Genomic DNA, 17584 nt, shown 5'->3' with positions numbered 1-17584 from the left:
CTTGCAAATCATACTTATGTCTCATACAGACAGCATTTTGTTTTTAAGTTCCAAAATGTGAACGTTTACTAATCAGAAGTTTAGAAATCAGAAGTCCTATTTCTTGGAGGCGGGGTCTCATGTCAAAATAGAAAGGAATATCGAAGAAACACGTTGGCCTTTTCACGTTGCCTCCTCCTCTCTTTCCCTTCAACAGTTCACTTTACCTAAACACGTGTGTTAGGGAAAGACAAGCCTTACACACAAACACCTCACCTTCTCCATCCCTACCTTCACTGTTGTTGGTTAAGATGACAATGAGATCAATCTTCAAACCGAAAAATGCGGACGACATTGGAGTCCAGTAGCTGAGAGTACTCTGTGGAGCCGCATGACTTGGGCCTCAGTCCTGATCCAGCGCTTTTTAACAAATGCCGTTTAGAGCTTTCTGAGACACTGCCTAGGCTCAACTTGGGACGATGCACAGGGGATGAGCCTGTCCTCTGTGCAGCGATGACGGACAGGTTCACGGAGAATGTCACATTTCTTTGGAACAATAAGTGTATAATTTTCATTTCAAGCTCAGGGAAAGTTTGTAAAACAATTTAACAAACACCTGTGTGTGCTTCATATGGTTACCACAGTCCCTTCAGCCTTCTTGTTTTCTTCCCTTCCCTCTGTACCCACACACTCACTCTCAAGGTCATTTAATTTTGTGGACCATTTGAGAACCGGTGGTTTCGTTCTTGTAGCTGAGGTTACTGTTCCTGCCTGTGCTTCTGTTTTCACTTAGATGAGATGAGAGAAGTTTTGAGGGCTATGAAAATCAAAGGATTTATTTCATGTGAAGCACTTCAAACCGTGTCTGGTGCAGCGTAAATAAGTATTAGCGTTAATAATAAAAGATCAGATGAGTCCAGGACAAAGGGAAGAATATCTGCTACCCCTGCAGTTTAGTTTGGACTGCTGCGTGTACGCCAGCACAGACTCCCACAGAGCACCTGCCCTGCCTGACACTCTCTTGGAGGAGTGCTCCCTAACACTGATTGGGCAGCGTTGTCTGAGAACTCGGACAGAGTATGAATTGCTGGATTCCATCTTCAGAGATTTTATTGCCTACGTGTAGAATAGGGTTTACTAGTCTGTTTCAAATTGCCAAAGTGGTTCTCTTTTTTTGTGTGTGTGAGGTTTATGAATTTTCTGGCAAAAATTTACATGCATAAATGACTCTAAAAAGGTTTTCCTAAAAGCATTTTTTTCCTTTTTCTTCTAGGCCAATGGCTACAGTTTTATCAATATTGAACATGGACAAGCAGTGTCCTTGCTAAAAACTTTCCAGAATACAGTAGAACTCATCATTGTACGAGAAGTTTCCTCATAAGCACTGTGGAAAAAATGGGGGGAAGAACAGCAAGATTTATTGGAAGATACGTGCAGGGAAATTAATATTTTGACTATTTTTATATAGAAGAATTCAATTATGTTCAAATTTGTACATTAATGAAATAATGGAGCTTGTGGTTAGAGGGAAAGAACCACTGTACAGAATATAAAGGAGACTGTTGAATTCATACCATTTAAAACTTGTTAGGTTTTTAAACATAGCAATCAAAGCTACAAAAACAAATGTAGGTTGTTTTTGTATAAATTTAGTTTTATTTTTGGATTTCATACACATGACTGAACTGTATGCAAGGCAAATAGCCTTGATTGTAGCCCAGAGACAGATGGCAGAGCTATCTCTCTCATAGCTTTTATGCCCTTCTTTTTATTCAACTGGTTTTCTGCTGAAACTACTTTTTTTGATGTGGGCAAGAGATTTGAAATGTTGGTTTTTGCTATGTGTATATTGAGTTGAAGAATGAGTAGGTGAAGATGGTGCTGGTGGGTTCACTTTCCAAGGCCAGATTAAAAGTTATTCCTAAAAAAAATCTGGAAGCAAAGAATGAGAAAATAATTGTCTGTTAGTGTTTTTATTAATAGAATAACGCAATAAAATGTCATGTCTTTTTAAAGAGGTAAAAGACAATAATTGCATTTTATGAATTCTTCAAGATCTGTTCTTGTCATAACCACTGACTTTACATTTGCTACTGGTGACTCAGTTTCTAAATTTTTAGTTACAGGAAATTTTTAACTCTACTATAGTGCATGTTCATGAATTTTCTGTACTATGGAAATCCCCTGTTTGTTTTTCTTTAGTTTTTTTTTTCCCCCCCCTGGCAAATGGTGGTACTTTAGTACTCCATTTTAATCTAACTTATAATTTTTGTTTTAAGCAGCAAATGAAACTAAAATTTTAGGCCAGTTTTAAGATTATGTTGCCTGTGACAGAAAATGTAAGAAGGTTCAGGAATACCTCTTGAGTTTTGTTTGGCCTTGTATTGCCTTGGTAAAGTAAAAGGAAACATGGAGCTAGGAAACCAAAGTGAGTTTGTGAAACAGGCACAGTGATAGAGAATTGCTGTGGAAAGTTGTAGAGCAGAAGGATGGGTCTTGAGGCCTACCAGTATCTAACGATGTTCAAATAAAGGGCTGTTCCTACAGGTAACGTTAAATGTGAACTCGACACTTCAGAGTCTTTAAAGGGTTTCTGAGTTGTAATTGTTTTACCACCAACTGCCTTTCTTTTTACTTACTGTAACAAGTATTGAATGATAGAGGTTTATTAATTTTGTTTATCCAAACCATTAAAATTCTTTTGTATGTAATCAAATAAAATTTGAGTAACATGCAATGGTGAAAATTAATGCATGGTTATTTGGACCAGAAAAACGTGCCATAAAAGACCAATAACTGTTTTAGTTGAAGCTAGACTGAAATCTTTTATTAAAGCAATATGCAATTCTTATGTTTTTTAATTTCAAAGAAATATAACAGGAATTTTAATGTATTATGCTTTCTTTTCAACCTTGATTTAATTAAGACTTACAGACTAGCTAAAACACCAACATTAATTTTTGAGTTGGGTTCAGTTCCATTCTCTTAGCCAATGTTTAGGCAGCACTTTTAAAAAAGAATATGTGAACTCAAATATTGCACTTCTTTCAGATGTTAATTGGTTATTGTACTGTATAGTTTTAGTATTTTGATTGAAACCCTTTAACAACTCTTTGTAAATTTTAACTCATTTTAGTTGATTTTCAGTACCATTTACATAGGATTGATTTTTATGGATATAGTAGAAGAAATGTGCTGTATTTTGATAAAAATTCACTTGTATGTGTGTTATAATCCCTAAAATAATGACAAACAGCTTCTTTACGACAAGTCTTGGTGTTCTCTTTATTCTTAGTTTATTTTAAAATACAGATTTTGACATTATAAGATAGCCACCTTGTCTTTTTACTAATTTCAGATTTTCACACAGTTCTGCTTTTCATAAGAATACATAAAGCGGGTATAACTGGGAAGTTTTCAACTACTTAACTTTGAACCAGATATACAGGTTATAATTTTGGAAAAAAAGCATTACTCCTACAAGATTGGGGCTTCTTTAGTGATCTACCTTTAATTTTAACATCTGCCTATTATATTGAAATACAATAGACATGCATTCTAATTATATAATGTTCTTGCAACACTTAAAATTAAGTTGGCTACCGAAATAAGTAATATATATATAATTTATATATAGCATTTAAAAATAGTTTTTCAATTATTAACTAGTTTTCTTCATGAATATTGGAAAATTAAACTATAAGGAATCGTCATTAATATTCTTGTTATGGTAGAAAAGAATAGTTTTAACATTTAAATGGTGTAACTTAATTTTTCGAGGAAAACAACATTTTCAGTTTATATTCTATTCAGTAAATCATCCAGTGCCCAGAACTGAATTTTAGCAAATATTAAATGAATTTTAACCAGAACCATATTGTTTTGAGTTTTAAAATAAAAATTTGCCAGTAACAATTATATTGAGCCAGGTGCTAGTGGCTCACACCTGTAATCCTAGCTACTTAGGAGGCTAAGGTATGAGGCTCTCAGTTCAAAGCCAGCCCAGGCAGAAAAGTCCTTGATACTCTTAACTCCAATTAACTACCAGAAAACCGGAAGTGGGGCTATATTTCAGGTGGTAGACTGATAGACTTGAGGGGAAAAGCTCAGGAACAGTGCCCAGGCTCTGAGTTCAGACCCCACAACCAACCACCACCAAAATAACAAAATTACATTGATTAGAATAACTTCCTCAGTACAGAATTACTGACAAAAAGTTGTATGCTGACTAAAGAATCATAAATTCATCTGCATCATTGAAGCTCTAAAATTCCTGACTATTCTGTAAATATTTTTCTGATCTTTGAACTATCCTTGAATATTTGTACATACTTGAAAAATTCTTTTGAACACAGAATTAAATTTTTAGTTATTAATTTGCTGCAATTAAAAAAATTCCCATTAGTAGCTTTGTAATTTTACAAGTTAGCATTTATTTACCATGCTAAATTTTTCTGTGTACAGACAGATTGTTGAAAGTAGCCCATAGAAGATAGAAAATAAAATAATGCCATTTAAAGTTGTGTGGTTTATTTTGTGGAATTCTCATCAGAGTAAACACGCACAACTATTTTTTTCTAACCGTACCATTTTTAATATCATAATTGGCTGGGTGCGATGGCTCACGCACGTAATCCTGGCTACCCAGCAGGCTGAGATCTGAGGTTCGTGGTTCGAAGCCAGCCTCTCTGCACGACTATTTTAAACCCCTGGATTTCAGAGTTCAATTTACGTCAAAGTATTGAGGTTCTGTTTCTAACAGAAGCCATGAAGACTGAAAAATACTTTTCCATTGGAGATTGGGAAAGATTTTTTTTTCATGTACAGTGTTGCATTTTATTAATGTATTTTGATATTTAGTAAAAATTTAAAATTTTATCGGGAACATGAATGAACATACGTGTGTGTACACGTGTGTGTGTACGTGTGTGTGTAAACGGAAGGATAAGTGAGTGGATTCTGATTCACTTGACAGGCAACCAAGTTGGGTATTTCCATGTTTCTAAACGCCTTTGTTATAAAAGAGTAAGGCTAGCCGGGCACCAGTGGCTCACACCTGTGATCCTGGCTACTCAGGAGGCTGAAAAATCTAAGGATCCTGGTTCAAAGCCAGCCTGGGCTGGAAAGATGGAAACTTCCATAAAAGCTGGGAGTGGAGCTGTGGCACAAGTGATAGAACACTAACCTTGAGCAAAAGAAAGAAGCTTATGGGCAGTACTTGGTTCCTGGGTTCAAGCCCCAGGACCAGAAAAAAAGCATGTGCGCTCTCCCCAGTGTTTATTTTCAAAAAAATAAAAAATACCTAAAGGAAAAACTAACAAAAGCAGAAAATCAAATGAATGAAAATTCTGGAAGTATGCATTTTAGTCTCATTGTCAGTACTCTTGGGAACTATCGTGTGCATGGACATTATAAATGTCTTTTGGGCCATTCTTTATCATATACTGCCCCTCAAAGAAATGGATAGTCTTCTAAGAACAGGAAGAATCATTTGTAGAGTTGGTAGTAAGAAAGTAAATTTCTCAAGGTAGCACTCCATGTTTTTACACCCATCTTCCTAGAAAGAACAGACATCATGATTGAATGCTCTATGTAGAGATATTTAATCCGTTTTTTGAAAGCGGACAGATAGTATGCCGGGTCACACTTTTTTTTTTTTTGAGGTATGTGGTTGTTTTTCCTTCGGGTCAGTCATGGGGCTTGAACTCGGCCTGGGCGCTGTCCCCGAGCTCTTCGGCCCGAGGCTAGCGCTCTGCCACTTGAGCCACAGCGCCCCTTCTGGTTTTCTGGTGGTTAATTGGACCTAAGAGTCCCACGGACTTTCCTGCCCAGGCTGGCTCTGAACCCCGATCCTCAGATCTCAGCCTCCTGAGTAGCTGGGTGACAGGGGAGAACTATGAACAGTGATGGTCTTCCACTGGACCACCACACGCACGCGTATAAATACAGATAGATTCTGCCCCTCTCTCCAGTCAGCAGCTCACTGCTCACGCCTATGCATTTCCTAAACTGACCTTCCCGGAAGCGCTCCTCAGAGCACAACGTCTGGCGGGTCAGTCCCGCTTGGGACGGCTTCCTTCCGACGGCCAGCCTGTGTGCGGTGACAGAGCCGAGGCCTTGCATCCAGCCTGAGTCCACCGTCGGCTGTGGGTTTGAACCCACGGCTTCGGCGCCGTCCCTGCGCACGGCCAGCGCTCTGCCGCTCCGAGCCGCAGCGCCCCTGCCGGCTTTCCGGGGGTTCACGGGAGAGGCGGCCCCGTGGACTTTCCTGCCGGGCTTGGCTTCAGACCGTGATCCTCAGGTCCCAGCCTCCTGAGCGGCTAGCAGGGGGGGCGGCGCCGGAGCCACGGGAGCCGCGGGAGCCACGGGCGCCGCCGGAGCCACGGGAGCCACGGGAGCCGCCGGAGCCACGGGAGCCACGGGAGCCGCCGGAGCCACGGGAGCCGCCGGAGCCACGGGAGCCACGGGAGCCGCCGGAGCCACGGGAGCCGCCGGAGCCACGGGAGCCGCCGGAGCCACGGGAGCCGCGGGAGCCGCGGGAGCCACGGGCACCGCCGGAGCCACGGGAGCCGCGGGAGCCGCGGGAGCCACGGGAGCCGCCGGAGCCACGGGAGCCACGGGCACCGCCGGAGCCACGGGAGCCACCGGAGCCACGGAGCCGCCGGAGCCACGGGAGCCGCCGGAGCTGCGGAGCCACGGGAGCCACGGGAGCTGCCGGAGCCACGGGAGCCACGGGAGCTGCCGGAGCCACGGGAGCCACGGGAGCCGCCAGAGCCACGGGAGCCACGGGAGCCGCCGGAGCCACGGGAGCCGCCGGAGCCACGGGAGCCACGGGCACCACGGGAGCCACGGGAGCCACCGGAGCCACGGAGCCGCCGGAGCCACGGGAGCCGCCGGAGCCACGGGAGCCGCCGGAGCTGCGGAGCCACGGGAGCCGCCGGAGCCACGGGAGCCGCCGGAGCCACGGGAGCCGCCGGAGCTGCGGAGCCACGGGAGCCGCCAGAGCCACGGGAGCCGCCGGAGCCACGGGAGCCACGGGCGCCGCCGGAGCCACGGGAGCCACCGGAGCCACGGGAGCTGCCGGAGCCGCGGAGCCACCGGAGCCACGGGAGCCGCCGGAGCCACGGGAGCCGCCGGAGCCACGGGAGCCGCCGGAGCCACGGGAGCTGCCGGAGCCGCCGGAGCCACGGGAGCCGCCGGAGCCACGGGAGCCGCCGGAGCCACGGGAGCCGCCGGAGCCACGGGAGCTGCCGGAGCCACGGGAGCCGCCAGAGCCACGGGAGCTGCCGGAGCCACGGGAGCCACGGGAGCCGCCAGAGCCACGGGAGCCGCCGGAGCCGCGGAGCCACGGGAGCCACGGGAGCCTCGAGCGCCGGGTCCTTCATTCTCTGGTTTTCCCGTCCGCAGGACGCGGTTTGCAAACCCAAGGGGCCCCCGGGGTCCGAGTCCAGGTCCATCCCTCCGCGGGTGCCGGTGCGTGGCCTGACACGCGAGTGTTAGTTGCGTGGCCTTACACGCGAGCGCCGGTGCGTGGCCTTACACGCGAGTGTTAGTTGCGTGGCCTTACACGCGAGCGCCGGTGCGTGGCCTTACACGCGAGTGTTAGTTGCGTGGCCTTACACGCGAGTGTTGCGTGGCGTCCGCGCTCCGGGGCGCGTGTCTCGGTCGCCCGTGCACGAGGGACACTTAGTGGACACGAGTCATGGAGTCACCGGGCAGCGAAGGAGAAGGAAGCGCCGGAGAGGGAGGGCGGGGAGGGAGGGCGGGAGGGGGAGGGAGAGAGAGGGAGGGGGAGGGAGAGGGGGGGAGGGAGAGAGGGAGGGAGGGGGGAGGGAGGGAGAGGGAGGGAGGGAGAGGGAGGGAGGGGGGGAGGGAGAGAGGGAGGGAGGGGGGGAGGGAGGGAGAGGGAGGGAGGGAGGGGGAGGGAGAGGGAGGGAGGGAGGGCTAACCCACGCGGGATTAGAGCACAGGAGAGAGCGCGGCCAGGCTGCCCGGCGGCCCGTGGGGAGGGAGGGGGGCGGGCGCTGAGCTGCGGTTCCCGGCCCCCGCCCCGCCCCATCCCCCGGGCGCCCCTCCTTTCCCGCCCGCCGGGTGGGTCCGCAGGGTCTCCGCCCGCCCGGGGGGTCCGCAGGGTCTCCGCCCGGGGGGTCCGCAGGGTCTCCGTCCGCCCGGTGGGTCCGCAGGGTCTCCGCCCGCCCGGGGGGTCCGCAGGGTCTCCGCCCGGGGGGTCCGCAGGGTCTCCGTCCGCCCGGTGGGTCCGCAGGGTCTCCGCCCGCCCGGGGGGTCCGCAGGGTCTCCGCCCGCCCGGGGGGTCCGCAGGGTCTCCGCCCGGGGGGTCCGCAGGGTCTCCGCCCGCCCGGGGGGTCCGCAGGGTCTCCGCCCGCCCGGGGGGTCCGCAGGGTCTCCGCCCGGGGGGGTCCGCAGGGTCTCCGCCCGCCCGGGGGGTCCGCAGGGTCTCCGCCCGCCCGGGGGGTCCGCAGGGCCTCCGCGGCGCCGGCTCCAGGCCCACGGGGGGGGGGGGGGCGCCTGCTTCCTTCCTCCCAGCCCGGACAGCGCGTCCTGGGGACGGGGTGTTCGACGTGAGCTCCGCGGCGCCCCGCGAGGCCGAGGGGCCGGGGCGGCAGGGGAGGCAGCGACGGGCCGTCCGGGGAGCCGAGACGGCGGCCACGTCCAAGATTGGAGCCGCAGCGGAGGAGCGGATCGCAGCGCCGCGAGCTGAACCGAGGGGCCGCGAGCCATCGACGCCCAGGACGCGGCGAGGCTGCCCGGAGCACCGGGAGAGGGAGGGAGGGGGAGAGGGAGGCGGGAGGGGACGGGGGAGGGAGGGGGAGAGGGAGGGGGAAGGGGACGAGGGAGGGAGGGAGGGGGAAGGAGGGAGGGGGAGGGGGAGGCGCGGACGGCCCGGCCCCGGGGAGGCGGGCGGGCCCGTCAGGGGCTTCGGCGTCTGCAGATGGCCGGGCGGACGGCGCGGCCGAGGCCTCCCTGGTGTCCGGCACGACCCCCCGCACGACCCCCCCCCGCGGCTCCCCCGGGCTCCGGCGCTGTCCCCGGCTCCCCCCCCCCCCGGGCTCCGGCGCTGTCCCCGGCTCCCTCCCCCCCCCCCCCCGGCTCCCCCCGGCTCGCGGCCTGCGCTCTGGGGTTATGGGGGGGGCTGAGGGTCCCCGGACGTCCCCGGCGGGCTGGCTCTGAACCCCGGTCCTCGGTTCGGCCTCCGGAGCAGCTGGGGGTCCCAGGCCCGGCGAGGCGGGCTCTTCCACGCTGCTTCGTGCCCCCGGCGTCGGGGGGAAAGCACGGACCGTGGGCCGGCCACGCTCCAGCGCGAGGGCGAGCGCCGGAGGGGGCGGAGCCGGGAGGGGCGGAGCCGAGCAGGCGAGGGCGGAGCCGGCGAGGGAGCAGAGCCGGAGGGGGTGGAGCCAGCGGGGGCGGAGCCGGAGGGGGGGGGACAGAGCGGGCGGGGGCGGGGAGCCGGAGGGGCGGGGACAGAGCGGGCGGGGGCAGAGCGGGGCGGGGGCAGAGCGGAGCCCTGGCGGGGGCGGAGCCGGAGGGGCGGAGCAGAGCCGGGCGGGGGGCGGAGCCGGCGAGGGAGCAGAGCCGGAGGGGGTGGAGCCAGCGGGGCGGAGCCGGAGGGGGGCGGGGACAGAGCGGAGCCTGGCGGGGGCGGAGCCAGCGGGGCGGAGCAGAGCCGGGCGGGGGCGGAGCCTGGAGGGGGCGGAGCCGGCGGGGACGTGTGGGACGCGGGCGCGAGTAGCCGAAAGCCGGAAGTGCCTCAGGACGCCTTTCTGGATGGAGGGGCGACCTCTTTAAAACCTTCTCGCCAGCGAGGCCCCCGCGTCTCCTCACCGCTGGGCGTTTACCGGGGGTCGCCTGATCGCGAGTGCCGAGGGGGGGGGGAGGGAGGCCCCTGTCACCGCCGAGTCCCTCCCCCGACGGGGCTCCGAAGCCGTTTCCCAGCGGAAGGCGCGCGCAGCTTTCTGTGTGTCCCACGCGCACCGGCCGCTCACGCAGCTTCACGCGGAGCTGTGAGTTGAGGAGACGGACCGCGGGGCCCGTGTCCCGCCGCGTGCGCGGGGCCGCCGGGGCCCTCCGAGGCAGGCGCGTCCTGTACCGCTTCCCCGGGCGGTCGGCGTGTGAGGGCGGTGGGGACCACGGCCGGGAGCGCGCGCGCCCAGGAACGTGCCCCGCAGCGCCGCCCTCCGACGGAAGGCGGGAGGCCGGCGACCCTGGGCGGAGGGGCGTCCCCGCGGAAGCCGGGCTGCGGCCGGCCGCAGCGCCACACTCCCCGGGGCTCCCCGCAGCGCCGGGCCCGTGCCCCGCGGGTCGGCCCAGTCCGGACCTCCGCAGTTAGCCCGAGCGCTCGCCACACGTCCCGGCCGCCCGTGGCCGGGGGCCGCGGTTAGGACGGATCGGGGCGCCAGGGCGTGGCTCAGGTGGCGGGGCATCTGCCCGTGGGGCGTGAGCGTCACTTAGCCAGTTCAAGTCCAAAGAAATCATTTTGGGTAGAGAAACTGCAGGGTGATTCCAAACGCTGAGCCTGATCCTGCAGGAGCGGAGTTCTTTTTGAGACAGACTTGCGCGCTATAGCTTGTTCACCACCACCCCCCCATTTCCATTGGCCCATACCCTGTTCGTTTAAGCCTGAGGTGTCGATCTATCATTTATAATTCTGTCGGATGCATAGGGAGACAAGGCAAGCAAGACCGATGGTTTCCACAAACGACTTATACTCTCCTCGGGTGAGAAGTTAGTTAAATGAATAACAGCTCCCCAAGAAGCAGGAGAGAAAAATCACTGCCAATCTTCAGGGGATCTGCGGAGGAGGCCATGAGCCACAAACAATGAAAGTACTTCCTATGAACAAATGAAGAAAACAGTAATTTTGGTTTAAAATTATATATCCTCCAAGGCAGAGTTAAGAACAGAGACCAAGCCCATGCTTGGACCATTGAGCTAACTGCCTGCACCTGTCTTTCTCTGCCACGGCTCTGGGACAGCCCCTACCTGTGCAGGCCGTGGGGATTGACCGGCCAGGTGTAGGAGGCAGTTTTTAGGACTTCTTCCCTCTGCAGACGCCCATCTGCGGCTTGCTTTTAGGTCCCCAAATCCTGGAATGTGGACACCATTGCCCACCCAGGCCCCTTATTAAGATTGGTACTAAGAGCTGGCAGAGTGACTCAAATGATAGAACGCCTGCCTAGAAAGCACGAGTTGAGTTCAAACTACAGCACCACTAAAAAAAACCAACAACTTAAAAAAATGCATCTCACTGGGCTCAGATCCAAAATCCTGGTACTCGGGGGTTCTGAAATGGGAGGTTTGAGGCTCAAGGCCAGCCTGGGCAAGAATGTCCATGAGACTTACTGCCAATTAACTACCTAACAGCCAGAAGTGGATCTGTTGTTCAGGCACATAATCCACTTGGATCAGTTTATCCTATTTTTTTTTCCTTGTTGGTTGTGGGCATGAACTCAGGGCCTGGGTGTTGTCCTGAGCTCTTTTGCTCAAGGCTAGAGCTCTACCACTTTGAGCCACAGCACCACTTCTGGTTTTCTGGTGGTTAGTTGGAGATAAGATCCTCACAGACTTTCTTGCCCAGGCTGGCTTCGAACCATAACCTCAGTTCTCAGCCTTTAAGTAGTTAAGATTACAGGAGTGACCCAACAGAGGCTAGTTCTCTGTTCTTTCTTACCTTTCTTCTGAGCACTTTTACATGACTATTCTCTTTTTGTACATATGTATGCAGTACTTTAATCAAATTCACCATCCACCTCCCTCTGATTCCCCCACTCATGGTTCCCATGCTTGAACAATCTCTCAGCTTCACACTGTCATTCTTTTTAGGTCTACATGAGAAAACATACTATATTTGTCTTTTTCAGTCTGGCTTATTTCATTTAGCATGATTTTCATGTATTTCCTATAACAGCACAATTCCATTCTCCTTTCAAAGGTGAATAGTATTCCATTATGTATATATACAACAGTTTCTTTATGCATTCATTAGTTAATGGGCACCTAGGTTGACTCCATAGGTTTGAATTTGGGAATAATGCTGCTATAAACATGGGGATTGTTATCAAGTATCTTGATTCTAGGTAGCTAGCCCCCTTCAGATATATGCCCAGGAGTGGTATAATGGATCATAAGGTAGGTCTATGTCTAGTTTTTTGAGGAACCACCATACTGATTTCTTTTCTTTTTGCCAGTACCTGGGCCTTGAACTCAGGGCCTGAGCACTGTCCCTGGCTTCTTTTTGCTCAAGGCTAGCACTCTGCCACTTGAGCACACAGCGCCACCTCTGGCCATTTTCTATATATGTGGTGCTGAGGAATCAAACCTAGGGCTTCATGTATACGAGGGCAATCACTCTTGCCACTAGGCCACATTCCCAACCCCCACCATACTGATTTCTATAGTGGATGAACTCATTTACATTCCATGTGAGGGGTTCCTTTTTCCCGTCATCCTCACCAACATTTGTGGTTTGTTTTCTTTATGATCACCTTTCTGTCTGTGTTGAGATGGATGTCACTTTGATTCATATTTCCTATATGACTAAGGATGTTGAACATTTCTAAGTGAAATTCCTTTGAAAGTGAACTGTGATTAAAAACAAAAAACAACAGCAACAAGTCAAGTCTACCTCTTGAGAGGGCCAAGCATAGGACAGATCCAAAATAACAGAGGAAAAGGTCTGGAAACTAAATTCACAATGGAACCACAGCTTATAGCAAGTGGAATAGAAGTAGCTTTCCATGCTGTATGCTGGTGACTCATGCCTGTAATCCTACTCAGGAGGCTGAGATATGAGGATCATGGTTCAAAGCCAGCCTGAGCAGGGCAGTCTGTGAGACTCTTATCTCCAATTAACTACCAGAAAACCAGAATTGGTGCTGTGGCTCAAGTGGTAGAGTGCTAGCCTTGAGCTGAAGAGCTCAAGAACAGCATGCAGGCCCCGAGTTCAAGCCCCATGACAAACCAAAAAAAGTAAAGAAGTAGCTTTCCAGATTTAACATGTGCCCACATTCTCTACAGTGTTTTGTTTTAATACCTATATTCTCGAATCCCACAACATACTCTCAACATAATTAAAAACTATTTTACATACAATGAACCCAATAAATGTCATTCACACAAAATCCTGATACACGTATTATTTAATGGCTTTATCATAATCATTAGAACAAGAGATAAGTCAAATGTTCTTCAATTCATACATTACTGAGTAGTAGAAAGAAACAGACTAAATCAGATGTGATTGGGCATGCCTATGGTCCAAACACTTGGGAGACTAAGGCAAAGGCAAGAGGATTGTAAATTCAAGGCCAGCCAAGGGCTTATATGGAGACTTCAAAACAAACACACAATACTCAAAAAAACTACACTACTGCTACACAACAATGTATGTCCATCTCAAATGTACTATACCAAATTTTAAAAGCCAGTCTCAATATTTTATGTAGTAGGTGATACCATTTATGCAATATTTATATGTATTTATATGAAAGGGCGGAACTCCAGAGGTGAAAGCCGGGTGAAAGGGTGCCAAGCACGGGGGAGGGGAATAGTTTGACTACAAGAGCACGACCGAAGTTTTGAGACAGTGGAACTAATTTTCTCATCTTGGTTGGAGTGGTGTTCACACGACTCCATTTGTCAGAACCCCCAGCTCTCTTATCTTCAATAGAGCTACTTTATTTTTCATAGTCTGTAAAAGTTTTTAAAGTTTCAACTTTAGAAAAGTCCTAGAAGTTTAGTATTGAGGGGGAGTGGAGGGTATAAATAGAGGCATAACTGAAGTAAGGATGACAACACATAAATAATGGTTGAAACTGGTGGTGATTAGTTAAGGGGGGATGCCTGTCCTTTTCTGTTTACTTTGTAAATGTCTAAAACTACAAATGTTCCATCACGAACATCCTACTCAATGGTGAGAAAGTAAATGCTTTCCTCCTAAGATGGGGAACAAGGCAAGGGCAAGTGGCCCCTTCTCACCAGTCAGTGAACGCTGTATTGGAATCCTATTAACCTGTAATCCAGCTACTCAGGAAGCTGAGGCAAGAGGACCATTTGTGCCCAGGGGTTCAGGGTCAGCCTAGACAACAAGCAAATATGATCCTGTGTGCAGAAAATCCAAAAGAACCCATTAAAAGCTGTTTGAACTAACTCAACAAGATCTCAGGGTACAAGATCATAAATTTTTAACACATAAAAATAATGGAATTTTATTTCTAGGTAAGAATAATAATGAAATTAAGAAAGTAACCCATTCTTAATAGTATCAAAAAGAATGTTCTTTGGAATTAATTTAATGAAGAGTGAAAAATAACTACAAAGTGCTGTGGAAAGATAGTAAGGAATACCTAAAGTAATATATTCATGACCAGGAAGTCTCAAATTTTCCAACCTCACTTATAGATTCAGTACAATCCTAAAAAAATGGATAAACAGATCCTGAAATTTGTGAGAAAGTGAAAAAAACCTAGAATAGCTAAAAATAATTTTGGTCCCTTTTCTGCTTAGCTTTTTCAGCCTACTTTCCTCTTGTCTTTTCCAACTAGAGGGACTACCTCCCTCTTTCATATCTCTGGGACATTTGCAATCTTACAATTACATATTCTATACTACATAATACTGACTTTTAGTATATACATATGGTTTTTATCAATAAACTTAATTTTTTTTCTTTTTCCTGGTCCTGGGGCTCAAACTCAGGGCCTGGGTGCTTTCTCTGAGCCTCTTTGGCTCAAGGTTAGCACTCTACCACTTGAGCCACAGTGCCACTTCCGACTTTTTCTGAGTAGTTTACTGGAGATAAGAGTCTCATGGGGTCTTCCCTTTAATTTTTGTCTCTCCTGTATCTGCTTACCAGAAGTGCCACTTAGAATTTCAGCCACATTCTCTTGCTTCTTAATCATATTCATATTCTCATATTCTCTCTCTCCCTCCTCACTTTCTTTCTCCAATGAAGCAATGATAACTCCCTCAGTGAATGTCAGACTCACCTTCTCATTCATTTACCCTTTATCTCTATAATCTTGGCCCAGCCAGTTCTGGTAACCCGAGAATTTCTACAGTGTTTTTTTTTTTTTTTTTTTTTTTGGCCAGTCCTGGGCCTTGGATTCAGGGCCTGAGCACTGTCCCTGGCTTCTTCCCGCTCAAGGCTAGCACTCTGCCACTTGAGCCACAGCGCCGCTTCTGGCCGTTTTCTGTATATGTGGTGCTGGGGAATCGAACCTAGGGCCTCGTGTATCCGAGGCAGGCACTCTTGCAACTAGGCTATATCCCCAGCCCTCTACAGTGTTTTTAAAATAGACTCTGTTTAAATTTTTTATTCAGCAAAGCAGATGTTTAGAATTCATAACTAATTAAAAGAATGTGCAATCCTTGTTTGATATCTGTATTGGTTGGCAAACTTATAATCTCCCTGAGGGCCAGGACAAACTTGCCTTTTGTACTTCCATAATCAGTGTTTGGCATTAGGTAGGCCCTCAGTAAATGTATGCCTTTTGGAAGGAACAAACAAAAGGCAGAACAGAAAAGATAACTTTAAGAGAAAGTTACCCTTAGAAAAGCAATAATGTAAAAACAAACTGCAATTATCAAAGACTCTTGAAGCGGAACTGGCTAGCATTGTACACAATTGCCCACTATCTAGGAGAGGGAGTCAAGTGTGTCTGAAACCCAACAGTTTCTTCATTTTTCCATTCTCCATCTCCCATATTCCTCCCATATTGGTCTCAGTGGAAATGTAAATCTCATATTGGAGTCTACTGGTTTCACAGGCTTCCATGCAGTGCTGAATGGATTGTTAACAGAATCATCTGAAGAAGAAGCAGGGTAGGGGTTTATGTGAAACAACTGTAATGTGAATTAAAGCTATAAATCAACCATGCAAATGAGCTTGTGCCCAGGACAGAAATGTAATCAAACAGTCTGTAGAAGGAAACGTAATAAATCCTGCCTCTCCTTCTATTAAAAAAAAAAAAAAGAGTCTCTTGAACTTTTCTGCCTGGTCTGGCTTTGAACTGTGATCCTCAGATCTGAGTCCCTCCAGTAACTAGGATTACAGGCCTGAGCTACCAGTACCGAGCAATACATTTCAAATTCATGATCATTTAATTCTTTTACTTTCCTTAGTAAAATTCCTTGCCTCCAGTCATTGCTCCATTAGCAATGAGAAATAAGGATTCATGGCAGATTCACAGAAGAGTCCACATGCCAAAGAGTTATCGATGTCTTCATTAAATCATCAAATATTTGTAGGTCTCATGCAAGTATACAAATGGCACAAGGGCCATTACTTGTACAATTAATATACTAATAAAATATCTATGTAAACAATTTTGGAAAAGAAGATTGTATGCCTTATACTCTCCACTTAAAAATTTATTATAAACCTACAATAACCAAGATGGAGTACTGATGGAGCGACACAACACACACACAGTATGGGAGAAGCAACTGGAGCCTCTCACTTGTTCCTACTGAGCATGTGGAGTGGTTTGCCTCTTTGATTACAGAAGTCCCAAGTTTTATCTCTATCTGGTCCTTGTTAGAGAAGTCGACATCTTTCACCATTCTTTCCTCTCCATTTCTTACTTTTTCCTACCTTAAGTTTTGTGACTATCCTCATTCCAAGCACTCTTCCTGGCTGTCTTTGGCTCTTCATTGTTTTTGTTGCTTTGATGTCATGCATGCCACTTTTGCCATAAGTATATCTACTGTGTGTATGTGCGTGTATGCTGGTACTGGGGTTTGAATTCAGGGCCTGGGCACTGTCCCTTAGCTTTTTTCTCAAGGCTGGCTACTTGAGCCAAAGCTCCACCACTTCTGGCTTTTTGGTGACTCATGGAAGCTGTTAAGAGTCTCATGGACTTTCCTGCCCAGGCTGGCTTCAAACTAACATCCTCAGATCTCATCTTTCTGAATAGCTAGGATTACAGGTATGAACTATTGGTGCCCAGCTTCCTATTTTCAATCTTAAATTATAAACTATATCTTATTTCTAGAGATTTTCTTTAAATGTCTTTTCAAAAAAATTCCCATCTGAATCTCAATATTTTCTTCTTCCTCACAAAAGTGCTTAGTCTTTTTTTCAACCTGATTTATAGTGTTATTGACCCAATCCTTCAATCCCCCTTCTGCTTTACAAGCAACAGTAGATTATCCAGTTTGCCTAGAGTGCTCTTTCCAATTTTGCAAGCCAGTAATCACTGGCTTGAGAACCTCAAAATGAAATCCACAGACCACCAGTGCAGACCACCTGCAAACTGGCTAAAAGTTTTAAAATTGTAGGTCTCATTCTAAACCTACAGACCAGAAACTCTGGGAACAGGGCCAGCAATCTGCTTTATCATGCCCTCTAGGAGATTTTTCTTTTTCTTTTTTTTTGGCAGGGGGGTGGAGGTGGGGTGGGGTGGGGAGACACACTGAAATCTAAGAACCAATGTGTTAGACTAGCTGTTGTCAGTCCTAGGGGTCCATGATTAGATTTCAGGAGGACCAGAAAGCACTAGTAATTGTAAATAAAACTGTCTGTTGTTGTTTTTAGTGGATAACTTTTTTTCTTTAAGTGGATTCAATGAGCTCTGAATTTGAAATAGCT

General features: G+C 48.8%; 1 protein-coding gene and 1 long non-coding RNA gene across 9 annotated transcripts in view; one reads left to right on the top strand and one right to left on the bottom strand.

Annotated features, from left to right (window-relative positions):
* The window catches only part of Erbin (erbb2 interacting protein), a 91938-nt gene extending 88996 nt beyond the window's left edge, over window positions 1–2942 (top strand). For all 8 annotated transcript variants that reach the window (XM_048368158.1, XM_048368153.1, XM_048368152.1 and 5 more), the window contains one exon: window positions 1253–2942. In XM_048368158.1, the coding sequence (XP_048224115.1) occupies window positions 1253–1360 (108 nt within the window). In that variant the 3' untranslated portion in view covers window positions 1361–2942. The remainder of the gene's footprint in view (window positions 1–1252) is intronic.
* Window positions 214–17584, bottom strand: part of LOC125367478 — a 31021-nt gene continuing 13650 nt past the window's right edge. The window contains exons 2-3 of the long non-coding RNA XR_007214092.1: window positions 663–673; window positions 214–250 (exon numbers count right to left, since the gene is read on the bottom strand). This is a non-coding gene — a long non-coding RNA (uncharacterized LOC125367478). The remainder of the gene's footprint in view (window positions 251–662; window positions 674–17584) is intronic.

This window comes from Perognathus longimembris, chromosome 19 (genome assembly GCF_023159225.1).
Source record: "Perognathus longimembris pacificus isolate PPM17 chromosome 19, ASM2315922v1, whole genome shotgun sequence".
In the NCBI taxonomy this organism is placed as follows: domain Eukaryota; kingdom Metazoa; phylum Chordata; class Mammalia; order Rodentia; family Heteromyidae; genus Perognathus; species Perognathus longimembris.
This window is presented reverse-complemented; position numbering and strand designations above follow the sequence as displayed.